The sequence below is a fragment of the Poecilia reticulata genome, linkage group LG22, assembly GCF_000633615.1.
Source record: "Poecilia reticulata strain Guanapo linkage group LG22, Guppy_female_1.0+MT, whole genome shotgun sequence".
NCBI classification, from domain to species: Eukaryota; Metazoa; Chordata; class Actinopteri; order Cyprinodontiformes; family Poeciliidae; genus Poecilia; species Poecilia reticulata.
The window spans coordinates 24,351,767-24,367,640 of NC_024352.1; the positions used below are offsets into that span (position 1 = coordinate 24,351,767).

Below are 15,874 nucleotides of genomic sequence, written 5' to 3' on the forward strand. Positions count from 1 at the left end.
CTGGCGGCGAGCGCGGTGACATCACGCGTCTCCGGTGTTGACAACCAGGCAGCAGCCCCTCCACGGACCGGGCTGACAGCCAGCACCGCAGCCATTAGACCCGCAGCTCTCGGAGGAACCATGCTGCGTGATCTTAATCCCAACAGCTGCAGACGGGCACCACGCCTGCGCTGATCATCCAACCATCCAGCAACCTTTGTGTCATTTTGCTGCCTCTGCTCGGCCGTAAACCGGCGGTAAGTGTTGGACTGATGAATAAACTGCAGTAAATTTCCCAGAACCCGACGCTGCAGCGTGTTTTTGTTTTCATGGGTTATAGGGAAGATGGGCAGCATCAGAGCTTTTCTGCAGCTGACGAGCCGCGGGATGAAGCTGGACCGGGTCAGGGAGCTCGGCAGGCAGTACCCAGTTTTCTGTTTTCTCCTGCTGCTCTTACTGCTGACCACTCTGCTGCTAAACAGGCAAGTGAACGCCGCTCGGGGTCCCTGAACGCATCACATGTTGACCTGGGATGACGTAATGTTTGTTTGGCATGTGATAACTAATGATGTGATTTGTTTTGTTTGTAGATATATTCATATTATCATGGTGTTTTGGTCCTTCCTGGCGGGTGTGGTTACATTTTACTGCTCACTGGGTCCCGAGTCGCTGCTGCCAAACATATTCGTGTCCATTAAACCAAAAACAAAGGTTGGTCAGACTTCTGCGACCTAGATTACAAAATCAAAAAGGAAGAGTAAATTGTACACCAAAAATTTCTGAAATTTTGATACTGATCTCAAAAATTTTCTGTAAAAGAAACGAGGAAATTTCTGCGTTTTAAAAGTTGAAAATTTGTGAGTGTAAACTTAGAAATTATGAGACCAATATCAGAAAATTTCCAGAAAAAACACGGGAGACTTCCAAGTTTGAAAAATCAAAAAGATTTGAAATTCCCATGTTTTTTTGCTGGAAAAATGTTTCATCTAATGACCCGGACATGCTGTTGTAAAACTCAGATTTCATTTTACTATAACAGGTTAATAATGTGAGTAAATTTCTCCCTCAGTCCTTCCAGCAGGAGCTGTTTCCTTTGGGCCACAGCTGTGCTGTATGTGGAAAGATTAAATGCAAAAGACACAGGTATGACTTCATCACATCTCGAGTAAAACTTGAACAAAACTTTAGTGAAAAGCCGACTTTGCTGCACCCAAATCAACTTTTATTTAATTTATTAAACTCGGCTAAATATAGAAAATATTTTGACCAAAATCCTGTTTTTGTAATCAAGCCAAAAAGAATGTGAAATCTAAATACATTTCTTTTAATACAGCAAACTTGCAAAATCAGTTTTACATTTTGGATGTATGATGAATCCCCTTCTTACAAAAAAAATAAAAATTTGATTACTGTCTGTGCTTGATTGATTTTTGGAAACATGACAAAAAGTTTGGACATCCCTGAAATAAAGAAACTAATTTGGAGACAAAGAAAATAAAAACTACTAGTAGTGGTCAGAAATGACTTTAGCTCTTCTTTGTGTGTAATTCTGTGATTTTTCTGCTTCCCAGACCGACTTTGTTGCTGGAAAACTATCAGCCATGGCTTGACCTGAAAATACCCTCGAAGGTGGACGCTTCTCTATCTGAGGTGTGACATTACAGTTAAACAATAAAAGCTGCTTTGAATCCACTGATCTCATGTAATATTTTTTATTTTTCACAGATTCTGGAGCTTGTCTTAGAGAATGTGGTATATCCCTGGTACAGGTAGGTTTTTTTTTTTATGCTAAAGGGGGACGTATTATGAAAAATACATTTTTTTTTTATTGTTTTGTTATACTTCCATTTGGGTCTCAACTGCTTCTAAAAACAGCCAAAGTGCTTAAAAATAAAACAGCCAGCCATTTTTTTGGTAATAAGTAAATACATTTTGTTTGTTTCAAAATCCCAAGAATGTGACCGCACACTGTGGCGTCACCTAGCAACCCCAGCAGAGCCCAACGTCGTTGCCTAGCAACCCCAGCAGAGCCCAAAGCCGTTACCTAGCAACGTTTGTTCAGCCGGTTTTACCGCTCATTCTGAAAAGAGCTCAAAATAGGCAGAACTAAACAGACTGAAATCTCATTACTTGGGTAAAAAAACTTGATGAATATGTTTTGAATCACCCATAGAGCCATTCTAGTACCTTTAACATTTATATTTGGGTGTAAAATGCGATGCTGCTCGATTTGAAGTGACTGAATGACGTCTTCCAGAGAAATCACAGATGACGACTCATTTGTTGATGAGCTGAGGGTGACGCTGCGCTTCCTCGTCGCTGTCTTGGTCCGCCGAATTCAAAAGGTAACAAATCCTAACATTATTACTATTTTTATTATTAGATTTTATCTGATTTCTCTCTGTTTCCTCAAAGGTGGATGTGGCTTCGCTCATCACTAGAAAGCTCCTGAAAGTTTCCATGAAACACATTGAAATCATCAGCAAAGCCAGGCAGAAAGGTATTCCCGGTTTCAGCACACTGCCTCCTGTAGGTGGCGATCGGTACTGCAGGTGTAACTTTACGTTTTGTTGTCCGGAGCAGTGAAGAACGCAGAGCATCTTCAACAAGCAGCGCTGGACGAGTTCGGTCCGGATCTCCACGTGGCGCTGCGCAGCCGCAGAGATGAACTCCTCTACCTGAGGAAGCTGACTGAGATACTTTTCCCCTACATCCTGCCGCCCAAAGGCACAGACTGCAGGTAGCGCACCGCTGCGGCACAAAATATACAAACTGCCATGTAAATGAATCCTTTTTTATTCAAATTAATCTCCAAATAAGAATGAGTAAAAGTCTATGTGTTCAGATGGAATTACAACAAAATGTGGATCTATAAAAAGATGGCCGAATTCACACACATGCAACGTAATGTGTATTTTTATTTAAAATTAATAAATTTAATATCTTCTTTCCTTCACATTTTAAAACTTGCATTGCTTGGATTTTTTTCTTTCATAAAATCTAACAAAAATACATTAAAGTTTGTGTCTCCAATGCAAAAAATGTGAGTTTTTGCATTGGAAAAACTCAATGCAAATAAAGCAGGGTGTCCAAAGTGCGGCCCCCGGCCCATTTGTGGCCCATGGACTGATTTATTCTTTGGCCCACAACTGCAGTTCAAGAATGATAAAAAAAAAAATTACTTTAATCAGGGTAAAATAATCTTTGATATCAAATTTAAGTACAGCACAAAGTATTTGTTTTTATAACCAAACTCTTATAATAAGTAGAATCTCGTAAATCCAGGATTTTTGACTGAAAAGCCGACTTTTCTGCACCCAAATCAGCTTTTATTTGACTTATTAAACTTGTTTAAATATATCAAACGTTTTGAAAGAAACCAACCTGAATCCTTCACTGCAAAAACAAAAGAATCTTACCAGATATTTTTGTTTAGGTTCAAGAACAAATATCTTAAAATAAGACAAAACTAAGTTACAAGTAACTTTTCAGCTAGCTATGTGAGTTTGGTTAATAATTCCTTAATATTGATGGAAATGTACTTGATTCACTGGTAGATTATTTCTTTAATAAAACATCTTTCCAGTGTTATAAGTGAAATAATCTGCCAATGGACGTTGAGTTTTTCATCTTAAAACAAGCTCCTACATGTTGATGAAAAGTTACTTGTAAGTTAGTTTTCTCTTATTATAAACATATTCAGATATTTGCACTGGAAACTAAACAGAAATATGGATACTTTAATAAGATTTAGTGTTTTTTGCAGTGAAATTTCAGTTCCCTTCAGTTATAAAGTTAGATTTGATCCCACCTGATTCTTCCTCTACTTCTTTTGGCTGCTTTTCCCCCCCTAATTTTTCCATAAAGTTAAGATATTTTACTATTACAAACATGTCAAACCCATACAGCCAAACTGTTTAGTCTATTTTATTGTAATTTATTCATCCCCCTCAGAAGAGCAACAGTCTGCCTGCTGAGTGGGTGTGAACACTCGGCTGTTGTTGTCTTGAAGGATTTCGTTTTATCGTCTCCAACAGATCTCTGACTCTGCTGATCAGAGAAGTTCTGGCCGGTTCTGTCTTCCTGCCTTCGATGGACTACCTGGCCGACCCGGTGAGTTCAGATCCATTTGGAGCTGCTGTCACTTTAAACCTCCTGCTGATAGAAAATATGTTTGTTTCCCTTGCAGGACACAGTGAATCATTTAATTTTAATATTTATCGACAATTCCCCTGTGAGTACGTTCAACCTTTGATCAAATTTCACCAACGTGTTTTTTATTTCTGATGTTGCAGAGTGGATGTAGTTTATGATTTATTTACAAACTTATTTAATAAATAAGAATACAGTTAATTTATTTGAGTGAGAAGCAGCCTTGCCATTACAAATGTAAGCAAAACACTGTTGATAAACACTAATTTTACATTTGTGGTGCTTCTGTTAAATGCGATGTGAAAAAACTTTTCCCATTGCCACAAAACACACAACTTTGAAACTTTTAAAAAAAAATTTCCGTGTTTCCATTAAGCAAATTTATTTTCAAAATTACAAATTATACAGTCAATGAAAACACATCTATTGAAACACATGCTATAGATTAATTACATAGACTGCTTTCAACCCTTTATATCTGTTAATTATGGCCGTTTTTTGCTTACAGTTAATAGAGAATATGACATTTAGGATCAGAGGTGCACCGGCTGCAGTTTGCTGGCTGATCACAGATGTTTGAAAAACGATCAATACAGTATTTATCTAACTTTGTAGCTAGTTAGCTAGACAGCTAGCTAATCTGATTGGTGGATTCAGATTTTTTTTTCTAATTGATACTGTCAGGTCACTGTAATGCAGAGGTTCCCAAACTGTGGGGCGCCGTGCCATTGCAGGGGGGGGGGGGCCGAGAAACCGTCTGGATGAAAAAAAAACATGAACGCTGTATGCGCTGGGTTTTTACCTTTGAATGGCCAACTCTCTGTTATTCCTATGTCAATTTGATACAGTAGGGGCTTCCGCACTTCCCATATCTGTGTCCTCTGTCACTTTTATCAGCAGTTAAAAGTAGTTCATCAGTTGTTAACATGTGGTAACCTGTTTTTCCGAGCCACCTTTAAACGCAACATGAGCGCTACGACGCTCGCGCTGGGTTTACACCTGTGCGGCAGTGAAGGAGACCTGCTGCTGCTGTGCGGAGCTGCACAGGTGTGTTAGGATCATGGCAGCAAACCAGCAAAACGCAAAGAACTTTTCAGTTTTTCCCCCAAACTAACCGACTGAGTTGAATAAAGGAATAAAGTTGCTGGATGCAGGTGAAGTTAGCTAAAAAATGACTAGCTAGCTAATATCAATACAGCTTGTCAACAAGTAGCCTGTAGGCTACTGATGTTGTTGTCCATGTTCAGCTACCTACATTCATTTTGCCCCCAAAAAGTCGTCTTCCCCCTCCTTCTCCCACACGTCGTTCAACCAGACAGCCATTTGTAATCCATAGGGGGGGCAGAAAATGTTTTTCTCCTGGGGGGGCGCAGGAGAAAAAGTTTGGGAACCACTGCTGTAATGCAAGAACACATGATCAAAGATCATTAAATTCTACTGAGCATGTCACACTGGAACTGAAAGACATTTTAAATGTCCAAAATAAATAAACAAAACAACAGAAATAACAACTAATCGATAAGTGAATCCCTATTTTTAATACAGAAGTGTGCATAAAATGTAAAGTATGTTTGTATTGTACTATAGTTATAGTTTAATATCTGCCAACAGGAAGCCTTTGTGTAATAATGAATTTACTGTATTTTTGCCTCTTTAGCCTGAAGAAGCAACAGAACCAACTTCAGCACTGGTTCCATTTTTACAGAAATATTCAGACTCTCGTAACAAAAAGCCCTCAGTGAGTGTTTGTTCTTCATTTTGAATATTGATAAATTATTAGCTATATCACCAAATAAGCACCTAAACCGTCTGCTTCTTCCTGCACCAGGTGCTCAAGCTGGAGCTGAAGGAAATCAGAGAGCAGCAGGACCTCCTCTTTCGTTTCATGAACTTCCTCAAACAGGAAGGAGCCGTTCACGTCCTCCAGTTCTGTCTCGCCGTAGGTGAGTGTTTCCTGTTCACACCTGGACACAATCAGGTCAATTATTTCACCTTCTGCAGGGAGGAGATCATTGCAATTTTTCTGACACCAAGTATAAGAAAAATACAGGGCCAATATATCCAATGTTGAAAAAAATGGCTTTGTCATTGAATAATTTGAAAATGTGGAGAATAAATTCACATTTTGCACATTTTTGTACTTTCGTTTGGGTCTCGACTGCTTCTGTATGCTGTATGCGCTGTACAATGGCTTCTGGAAAAGAAGCCGTTGTGAAAATGAATTTGTGAAAAAAGTGTAATGGAGATGTTTTGTGTGACCTGCAGACCTTTCCTAACCTGTTCAAGGTAGAATGTTAGGCCAGTTTTAATTTTAGGTATGTATCTTTACAAAAGTGTTTTATTTTTCAGCTGAATAGATGATGATAAAATTGCACTTATGGGGAAATTACAGATTGTATTTGAAAGAAAGCAAACATTTTGAATGCAAACATTTAAATGTAAGCTCTTGATATTTGCCATTTTAATTTCTGCATATGGAAGAGAAACTGTAAATAAAAATGTTTATCCGATACCAATACTTACCTTGGTATCGATATTCGATCGATGTGCCAGCTGCTGTTCAGTCTTGCACACAGTGACTCGGTTGTGTCTGACTTTCCCGACTTCCCAGAGGAATTCAACGACAGGATTTTGTGCCCGGAGCTGTCGGACTCGGAGAAGATGATGCTGCATGAAGAGGTGAAGAAGATCTACGAGACTTACTGCTTGGACGAGAGCATCGACAAGATCCGCTTCGACCCATTCATAGTGGAGGAAATCAGGAACAGTACGTAACCCTGAACTCTTTCAGAAAAGCACATTTAATTTACCTTTAGTGGATTTAAGTTGCTGTTATGGACTCTTTGATATTTTTTCTTTACTTTTGCCAAAAACTGTCAGATTCTCTGACGCTTTAAGTCTGTGCTCAGATTTTCTCTCTTCTTGTTTTTTTTATTAAAAATTTTACTGGTAGGATTAGGTGTTTTTTTGGCCGTAACAAAATTGATTTTATTTTGCAAAACTGCAATAGAAACTCTTTTTTTCCACAACACATGAGCCACATGATTCAACAGGATGTTACTACTGGCTGAAAAGACGAAGAAGACGACAGGAAATGGGTGGATGAAGATGGAGTGACATGTTTCTTGATGACTTAACTTGTGAACAAACTTATTCACATGTTTCTTATTTAACGGAAATGCCACAATTATGTTTTTTTTCTTTAAATTAGTAGAATATTGTCAAAGTTTTGCGCATATTTGTAATGAAACTCGCTTTTCTGGCCATTGTTATAATCATGTGAGTCTGATAAGACGGTAAGTTAAATGAGATATTTTATTCTTTTTATATTAAAATCTAACAGATCAATTGCATGCATCTCTTTTTCTGTGTGGTCGCAGTTGCGGAGGGCCCGTATGCAGAGGTGGTGAAACTGCAGACCATGAGGTGTCTGTTTGAAGCCTATGAGCACGTTCTGTCGCTCCTGGAAAATGTTTTCACCCCGATGTTCTGTCACAGCGACGAGGTCAGTAACTGAAGCAGCAAATCAAAGGTTTCACCACAGGCCTTCAATCTTAAGTCAATAAAAAGATTTTTAATGGAGACGTATTTTGAAAAATTCACATTTTACACATTTTTGTACTTCCATTTGGTTCTAAACCGCTTCTAAAAACGGCCCAGGCACTTAAAAACAAACACCCAGCCCTTTTCTGGCAGTAAGTTACTGTTTTTATGGAATATCAGCAGAAACTGTCCCTCACCTAGTGACCCCAGACAAGCAAAGCTTGTTACCTAGCAACCCCAGCAGAGTTCTGCCCGCTACCTAGCAACCCCAGCAGAGTTCTGCCCGCTACCTAGCAACCCCAGCAGAGATCTGCCCGCTACCTAGCAACCCAAATTGAGCTGCAGCACATTTGGTCAGTTGGTTTTACCGCTGTGTGCTCTGTACAATGGCTGCTGGAAAAGACACGTGTTTTGTTGTTGACTTACTATCCAGAAACCATTTGCTGCATTCTTGCTGGTTGTGCAGGAGGCTCCACTTTTGCTTTTCAAAGATGTATGTCTGTTTCCAGCCTTGTCATCAGACATCGTCCGCAGTCAGCAGTTATTATCATATTTCTTTCAGGTTAATAATAATAATAGAATTTTTAAAAATCTGATTTCTAAATACTAGACGATGTAGTGCTTTAGTTTATGTGCTGCACCAAACCCACAAAGCGGTTTTTACTCACTTAGTTTTTTCCTGCAGTACTTTCGTCAGCTTCTGAGGGGGGCGGAGTCTCCGGCCAGGAACTCAAAGATGAGCAGGTAGGTTGCAGCTTCCCATCGGTTTCTTTTTAAATCTCTAAAGATCAATAGAAATTAACTATGACTTAGTGTAACAGTTTGATGGGGATGTTAATTAATAAATCAGATACAACGAAGCATCCAAACTCAACATGCGGGATTTTGTTTATCATAGCAATCTCCACTAAGAGGTCACGACCCACTGGATCTCTGATTTATTATCTGCTGCGTCGTTTATGTTCACATCATTCGACTTTAGTCTCAAATATTTACGATTACATCTAAAATACAGTTAAAACTAGGATATTTACATGCACTGTAAAAAAGACAAAACATTTTCTCAATATTTAACATTAAATCAGACTAAACTTTCCTGTTTAGATCAGCTAGGATTACCAGAATAATTTATATTTACTAAATCGGAATAATGAGATAAGTGACAAAGTCAGATTTCTTCAGTGTTTGGCAGAGTTGCCTTTAAAACCGCTCAGCGCTAACATTAGCATGTTTGGTCTGTTTTTATACATCTGGTTGATAATTCAGTATGTCACAGTTAATCAGATGAAGACTTGGCTTACAAAATAAGTTTATAGAACTAATATTTTCATTTTTATGTTGTAATTATGTTGTGTTTCAGCTGCTTTCTGTGGAGCTCTTCCAGACATAAACCAGTTTATATTAGCTTTTGTGCTAATTCCTCCATATTTATGCTGCCATGAGTTGTGGTAACGTTGACTAACGTGCACTGTCCTAATCAAATAAATAAAATTAAATAAAAACCAATCTAGGAAAGTCCCAGGTCACACGACAGAAAGACGGGGTGCTGCAGCAGCCAAAACAGTCTCTCTGTGAAATTCATTGAGACGAGTCAAAACATCTTGATTGAAGGAAATAATGTGTGCATTAAAAAAGGGTCTGTGTTTTGTAAAACCACAGGCAGTGCACCAACAGAGTTTTACCAGAGACTTGGGGTTGGATCGCTCTAGCTCTACTTTAACGTCACGGCGTATGGTATGTAGGTAGCTAACTCCTTGTGCATATTGTTCCAGAAATAGCGTCAGTTTGGATGACATTCGGTGAGTATGAGGCATCAGTGTGCTGACCAAACCCGTGACTGGCTTAACAGGGATGCACGCAACATATAAAAGACGCTTCTTCCTTGCCTGACCAGGGCGCTGGCTCAGAATACTGTCGAATGCATTAGCATTAGCATTTTAGCTGTATAATAATCATTCATAAATTCATTACATTCTACATTTTACTCCTAAATAAGAGTTTATTTGGTGGGGAGATTCAGAAAGATGGCTGTTGTGTGTGTGTGCTTCACTTATTGATTGATATTATCTATTAAAAACCTAAATATGAATGATAAGAAAGTAGGTTTACTGGTGTATTCATTGATTCTCATTGGTGTAAAATATGTGAAAGTATTTACACCCATTTAACTTTTCCAGTGTATTTTACTGGGATTTTATGTGATCGACAAACAAAGTGGGGAATTAAAACCATGCACGTCTGAAAAGTGTGAATTGTTTCCAGCCTCTTTGAATCATATAGCATCAAGCGATCAGCGCCATGTTGGTAGGCAAGCGCAGCGCAAAACTATATATATTTGTCTTAGCTCCATTAATTAAGTACATTTTTCTAGTTTGGCAGCAAGTACTACAGTAAATATTACTGATATTCATCTAAGTATTACAAAGAGGTTTGTGGAGTACTTAGATTGTTAGGAACAAGGTGAGAGCTACTTCTAAGCTTGTTTATTGTTGTCATAGCAACTCCATAGCAACTGCCTACCAAGATGGCTCTCAGTAGCTACAAAGTTCCCAGAAATCTGACCTCACATGAGAACAATGTGTGGTAATTTATTGTGTCAAAGATAAATCAAATTCTTACAATGATCGGAAATTTATGACGATAAATGATAAACGACACAATAAATTTCCACTCCTACTTGCTGATAAATAACAACCAGCAAAACAAAACGCTGCACCAAGCTGCAAACATTACCAAACAAAATGTCGGGATTTAGAAAACTGGCGTCTGTTTCTCACGTAAAATCCCAATGAAATGGATTAAATTGGTGGTAAAATGTGGGAAAGTTGATGAGTGGTGGATACTTTTAACCGTCTTCATAAATGTGGCGGGGAAACTTCCTCTGCTCGGTGTCCGTCCACCAGGAAGCGCCGTGCTCCGTTTGTCACTGAGGGCGTTTCCCACCTGAGGGTCCAAGTAGAATCGGTTCGATTGGGGACTAAAATCACAGCATTTGCTAAAGTTTCAGCTGCTGCGGTTCGCTTTCACACCGTGTTAGGGCTGAGCGATGCGGCTTAAACATAAAATCTCTGATTTTATTCACACCAGGTACGATTTCATTTACATTTTCTTGCTTTATTGGATAAGAAAGACATTATAAATGACTGAAAATATTTTTAAAAAGTGGCTTTTATTTCAATTAGCCCTGCTGTAAGTTGTGCGATAATGTAACAGGGCCAGGCTATGAGGATTTTTGTTTAATTTCAAGAAAAAAGTCACAATATTAGCAGAATTAAAATGGAGTTTAATAAGAAAAAAACATTTTGAGAAATTCTTTTTAATTAAAAAAAACTTGAATAATACATTTTTTGTAACTTTTTACAAAAAATGTATACAACTTTGTTAGTTCCCATACATTTACAACTTCATTCTGCTAATATTATGGCTTTATTCTTGTATTATTTAGACTTTAGTCTTGTTATTTCTAATTTATTCTCGTATAACTCTGACTGTACTCTAGTAATATTATGACCTTATTCTAGTAGACTTAAGACTAGACTTTATTCTCGTAGTACTATGATTTTATTCTTATAATAAAAAAGAAAAAACTGTAGCCTGACCCTCATTTTGTGTTGTTGAGTTGACCTCTGTGTTGTTCCCCTCCCCACCTGTGGGGGCGCTGCACCAAAAACCCACTGACGGAAATTACATGAAAACCTCAGAAGTAGACACTGATTGTGAAATGTAATCAAAAATAAAGTAGCATCAGATTTTAGCTGTTGGAGGATTTCTCTTTTGCCGTTGGTAAAAGGCTAGCATTAGCTTGCTAGCGAGTTTGTTTTGGTTTTTACCCAGAATGCCTTGTGCTGTAGTCCGCTTCCTGGTTTTGGAGCAGTCTCTGGTCCACTTGGTGTTCATGTATAAATTCGAACGGCACCAGAGTTCACCTCAACCGAACCGAGGGTTGTAGATTTGTATTTCGCGCGCTCACCTCCCCAACCGAACCGGACTTTCTAGGCAAACGGACTGGAGTTAAAGCGGCCCAAACAGGGCTGGTGTGAATGCACCCTGAATGTCCACTGTGATTCCCTGACCACCATACTGCCTGCCCTGTCCTCTTCCCCCACCGGCCCCGCGGGGGACCCGGCCCTGTTCTGCCTGTAGCTCCTGGGACTGGAGCCCCGAGTCCCCGTCCTCACTCTTCACCACCTCTGGCAGCTCCTCACCTGCATCCTTTAGCTCCCTCCATGCCCAGTCCACGTTCACAAACTTCCCATACGGCTCGCAAACCCACCGCCACTCATCGCCCAAGTAAGTCAGGGTCCATCTGTGTGATGTCATGCCGTCCATGTCCCCTCCATGTCCCCTCATGTGACCCCAGTCCCACCCAGACGCCTGCATGGAAGGCCAACTGCATGGAAACCTGTTTTTATCCTATTATTTCTAACAATGCAGTGACTTGTCTCTTTAATTGGGTTTGATCCCATGTGCTCTGTTTCTCAGCCTACACTGCAAAAACACAAAATCTTGCCAAGTATTTTTAGTCTAGTTTCTAGTGGGAATATTTTAGTGCTCTTAAATTAGACACAAATTTCTTAAAGGTAACTTTTCAGCAGGAAATATGGGCGTGTTTTATGTCAATAGTTGATTAATATTGATAAACATTACTAGTTCCACTGGCAGGTTATTCCGACAGCGATTTGGGTTCATTGTAGACAGAAAAAAGGAGAAAATTTCAACCAAAAAAATTAAGAAATTTTAAATTAATCTCAGAAATTATTTTAGGAAAAAACAAGGACATTTTAAAAGTCCAAATTGTTTTACTTTTTTTTTTTTTTTTTACTTTTTGTAGAAAAAAACTGAACATTTCTGAATCTAAAAAGTCAAAAAATTTTCACAAATTTTAACACAAAAAAAATTGTGGAAAGTTTTCAACATTTGAAACTTGAGTTTTTCTCAAGAAAAATTCTAGAATTTTATTTTTTTATTTTTTGTGCAAAATTTAAACTTTTCAAACTTAGAAATGTCCAAGTTTTTTATTTAGTTATTTAATTTCAGAAGTTAATCTCTAAAATTTTGAGTTTTTCTGGAAAATATTAGACTTTTGAAACTCAGAACGTTTAAGTTTTTTCTAGCAAATCTTCATATTTTCTAATGTCCAAGTTTTGTTTTTTGTGAGTAGTCTAAATATTTATCAGTTTTTTGGCTCTTATGTGTTTCCATATGCAATGGCCCTGATAAATTTCATAATTTCATGGGAAAAACTTCTTGTAACAAGTGAAATAATCTGTCAGTTGAACTAACATTCTGTTTAATCAACATTAAGGAAGTTTTGACTTGAAACAATCTTCTTCTTGTAGCTGAAAAGTTACTTTTACTTTTGTTTTATTTCCAGGTATTTGCAGTAGAATCCAGACCAAAGCACTTGGTGATGTTCTGTGTTTTTGCCAGATTCAGAGTGTCTGCTTTGTTTTGTGATTAATACCAGCATAACTCCTTTGTTACTGATCGAAGCTTCCGGATCGGACCGTGTGAAGCCAACACTCTCACTGCTTTGTAACTGTTTTTGCTTTGGGCCAGCAGAGTTTTTGGCATTGTAAGATAAGTGGCATTTTGTCTTGGGTAGCTTCGTCCCTCCTCTGCTGCGTCGTTCTTCCTCTCTGGCTGCATGCGCTCTGCTGAAGCGGCGCCTCGCTCGGTCGGTCGGTCATCATTCGCTCTCCGCCCTCTTGGCTCTGCAGGAACACGTCGAAGAGGGGCGAGTCGTTCGGGATCAGCCGCATCGGCAGCAAGATCAAAGGAGTGTTCAAAAGCACGACCATGGAGGGCGCCATGCTGCCGTCCTACGGGCTGGTGGAGGGAGAGGACGACATGGTGAGACCGGCTGCCTCAGCTGGAAAACACTGGGCACATTTCATCAAGTACGGCTCATTATCTGCAGGCTGGCAGATCACTGCCACCAGGGGGCGAGACTGAGTGCAGGAAATCAGACGCTGTTGCAAGTTTTTCACGGAGAATATGTCAGGTTTTAGTTTCTCCTTTCTTTCTTCTCTCCTTTCCTTCCTGAAATTCTGATATTAATCTTGGATTTTTTTTTTTTTTAAGATTGAAGAGTGGAAAATTTGAGAGAAAAAAATCTCCAAAATTTTCTAGAACATACTTGCAAATTTCTGGGTTTCATAGGTGGAACATTTTTTGAGTTTTGAAACTCAGAAATTTCCAAGTTTTTTTCTAGTCAATTTCTGAAATACATCTCAAAATTTCAGATTTTTTTTCTGGCAAAGTTTTGACTTTTAATATTTAGTGTTTTTGCAGTGCAGATTTGTTTTTAAAGGTTTTATTGGCTCTAGTGGATTTTATTTGATAGTGAAGTGACAGGAAAACTAGGTAATGAGAGAGGGAGAAGACTGAGGCGTCACAAAATGGCTGACACCTGCTGCATCTTCAACTGAAGGTCGAGGAAGCCATGATGGTTCTGGAGGACGACTCGCCGATGGAGGCGGCGTCCACGCCCAGCACGCCTCGAAACCTCTCCGCCTGGAACATCACCATCCCGTACATCGACTTCTACGACGACGTGAAGCGAGAGAGGATTCCCGTCTTCTGCATCGACGTGGAGCGCAACGACAGGAAAGCAGGTCAACTCAGGGAGTTGGCGCCATCGTTCAGGGAAATTTATGCTTCTGGTTCTGTAAACTTTGTGAAAATTTAAGAAAAACATTGTCACTTATACACAATGGCGCATTGTTAAAAAAAATAAAAATAGTAATACATTTTTGCCAAAAATTTCCCAAGATGAAAAGTCCTCCGGGCCACTAGGGGGAGAAGAACAATCTAAAACAACAATCTCAAGTTTTCGACTTGTCCAGTTTTGGACTTTGAAGATTTTGGACTTTTTATAATTTCCTTGTTTTTTCTATAAAAAATTTCTTTGTATCATCTAAACATTTCTGGGGTTTTTCTTGCAAATTCTCGACTTTTGAAACTCAAATTTCCAGTTGCCATAACCCAGTGTGTTGGTCAAACCGTCAACCCAGTTTAGTTAAAACTCCCCAGCGTCGGGTCGGTCCATATTTGACCCAGCAGTTTTTACTGTGTAAGTTATTTCTACAATCTATCTGAGAACAATTTAAAAACATCAGAATCTCGCAAGTTTTCGACCTTTGCAACTCAGAAATGTGCTTTTTTTCTGAGAAAACTCATGAATCTAAAAATACCTGAGTTTTTTCTTGCAAACTTTTGACATTTGAAGCTCAGAAAGTTCCAGATTTCACTAAAAATTCATGAGATTAATCTCAATTTCTTTTTTTTTTCTGCCAAATTTTACAATTTTCAAACTTTAAAATATCCTTTTAGAAAATTTCTGAAATCTAAAAATTTCTGAATTTTTTCTGACAAATTCAGAAATTAACTTCAAATTTTTTTTCTTTATAGATCTGAAAATCTCAACAGTTTTTTAAATCAAATTTGTGTTGTAAATTGTACTCAGAATAATTCATTTGACAAATTTTAAGTTTTGATTAAAAATTTCTCGTCCAACTTCCTGATTTTTAATATTTGGTTTCCAATAGTGGGTCATGAAACCGAGCACTGGTCGGTCTACAGGAGATATCTGGAGTTTTATGTCCTCGAATCAAAGCTCACTGAGTTTCACGGTAAGTTATTGTTATTTTTTATTATTTGGAGTTATTTTTTTAAAATAATTTTGTCTAAAAAAGACTTCCAACTGCAGCCAGAAGTAAACCACTGAAATGTAATTTCTTCTCAGTTTTTTATATATTCACTCATTCTTCAGTTTTATCCTCCTTAAAGGTTCATTTCCAGATGCCCAGTTGCCCTCCAAGAGAATAATTGGCCCCAAGAATTACGAGTTTCTGACATCCAAGCGGGAAGAGTTTGAGGAGTATCTTCAGGTAGATAAAGGAGAAAATTCAAAACCACCCTGATATAAATGACTTTGCATATAAAATCAATAAATCATCAGAATAATTGATAGATTAAAGCTGAAGTAGCCGCTGGTTGCAGCCTGATTTAAATTGCTGTGGATCTGAAATCCCAGACTAATGTTGCAGCATGGTGAGAACCCTGCTGCGTTCCCCATGCTGCGTTCCCCATGCTGAATGTTTCGCAAGTTTCTGCTCGAGCAGAACGGCTCAAGCAGAAACTCGAGCCGTTCTGCTTTTATCATCCTAGCGTTGCGTTCTCTCCAGACTAACGTTGC

At 38.6% G+C, this 15,874-nt stretch overlaps 1 protein-coding gene across 7 annotated transcripts in view; it reads left to right on the forward strand.

The window, feature by feature from the left end:
• LOC103458807 (sorting nexin-14) overlaps nucleotides 1-15,874 on the forward strand; it is a 27,758-nt gene continuing 11,884 nt past the window's right edge. Inside the window, exons 1-22 of one of the 7 annotated variants that reach the window (XM_008399870.2) lie at nucleotides 1-236; nucleotides 320-461; nucleotides 570-690; nucleotides 1,049-1,122; nucleotides 1,551-1,629; nucleotides 1,705-1,748; nucleotides 2,237-2,324; nucleotides 2,395-2,479; nucleotides 2,563-2,719; nucleotides 4,017-4,092; nucleotides 4,169-4,213; nucleotides 5,789-5,869; nucleotides 5,960-6,074; nucleotides 6,743-6,898; nucleotides 7,512-7,636; nucleotides 8,360-8,418; nucleotides 9,447-9,473; nucleotides 11,818-11,964; nucleotides 13,395-13,527; nucleotides 14,108-14,291; nucleotides 15,225-15,308; nucleotides 15,466-15,566. In XM_008399870.2, coding sequence (XP_008398092.1) covers nucleotides 325-461; nucleotides 570-690; nucleotides 1,049-1,122; nucleotides 1,551-1,629; nucleotides 1,705-1,748; nucleotides 2,237-2,324; nucleotides 2,395-2,479; nucleotides 2,563-2,719; nucleotides 4,017-4,092; nucleotides 4,169-4,213; nucleotides 5,789-5,869; nucleotides 5,960-6,074; nucleotides 6,743-6,898; nucleotides 7,512-7,636; nucleotides 8,360-8,418; nucleotides 9,447-9,473; nucleotides 11,818-11,964; nucleotides 13,395-13,527; nucleotides 14,108-14,291; nucleotides 15,225-15,308; nucleotides 15,466-15,566 — 2,118 coding nt within the window. In that variant the 5' untranslated portion in view covers nucleotides 1-236; nucleotides 320-324. The remainder of the gene's footprint in view (nucleotides 237-319; nucleotides 462-569; nucleotides 691-1,048; nucleotides 1,123-1,550; nucleotides 1,630-1,704; nucleotides 1,749-2,236; nucleotides 2,325-2,394; nucleotides 2,480-2,562; nucleotides 2,720-4,016; nucleotides 4,093-4,168; nucleotides 4,214-5,788; nucleotides 5,870-5,959; nucleotides 6,075-6,742; nucleotides 6,899-7,511; nucleotides 7,637-8,359; nucleotides 8,419-9,446; nucleotides 9,474-11,817; nucleotides 11,965-13,394; nucleotides 13,528-14,107; nucleotides 14,292-15,224; nucleotides 15,309-15,465; nucleotides 15,567-15,874) is intronic. The other 6 variants (XM_008399869.2, XM_008399873.2, XM_017302529.1 and 3 more) reach the window with 6 other exon arrangements.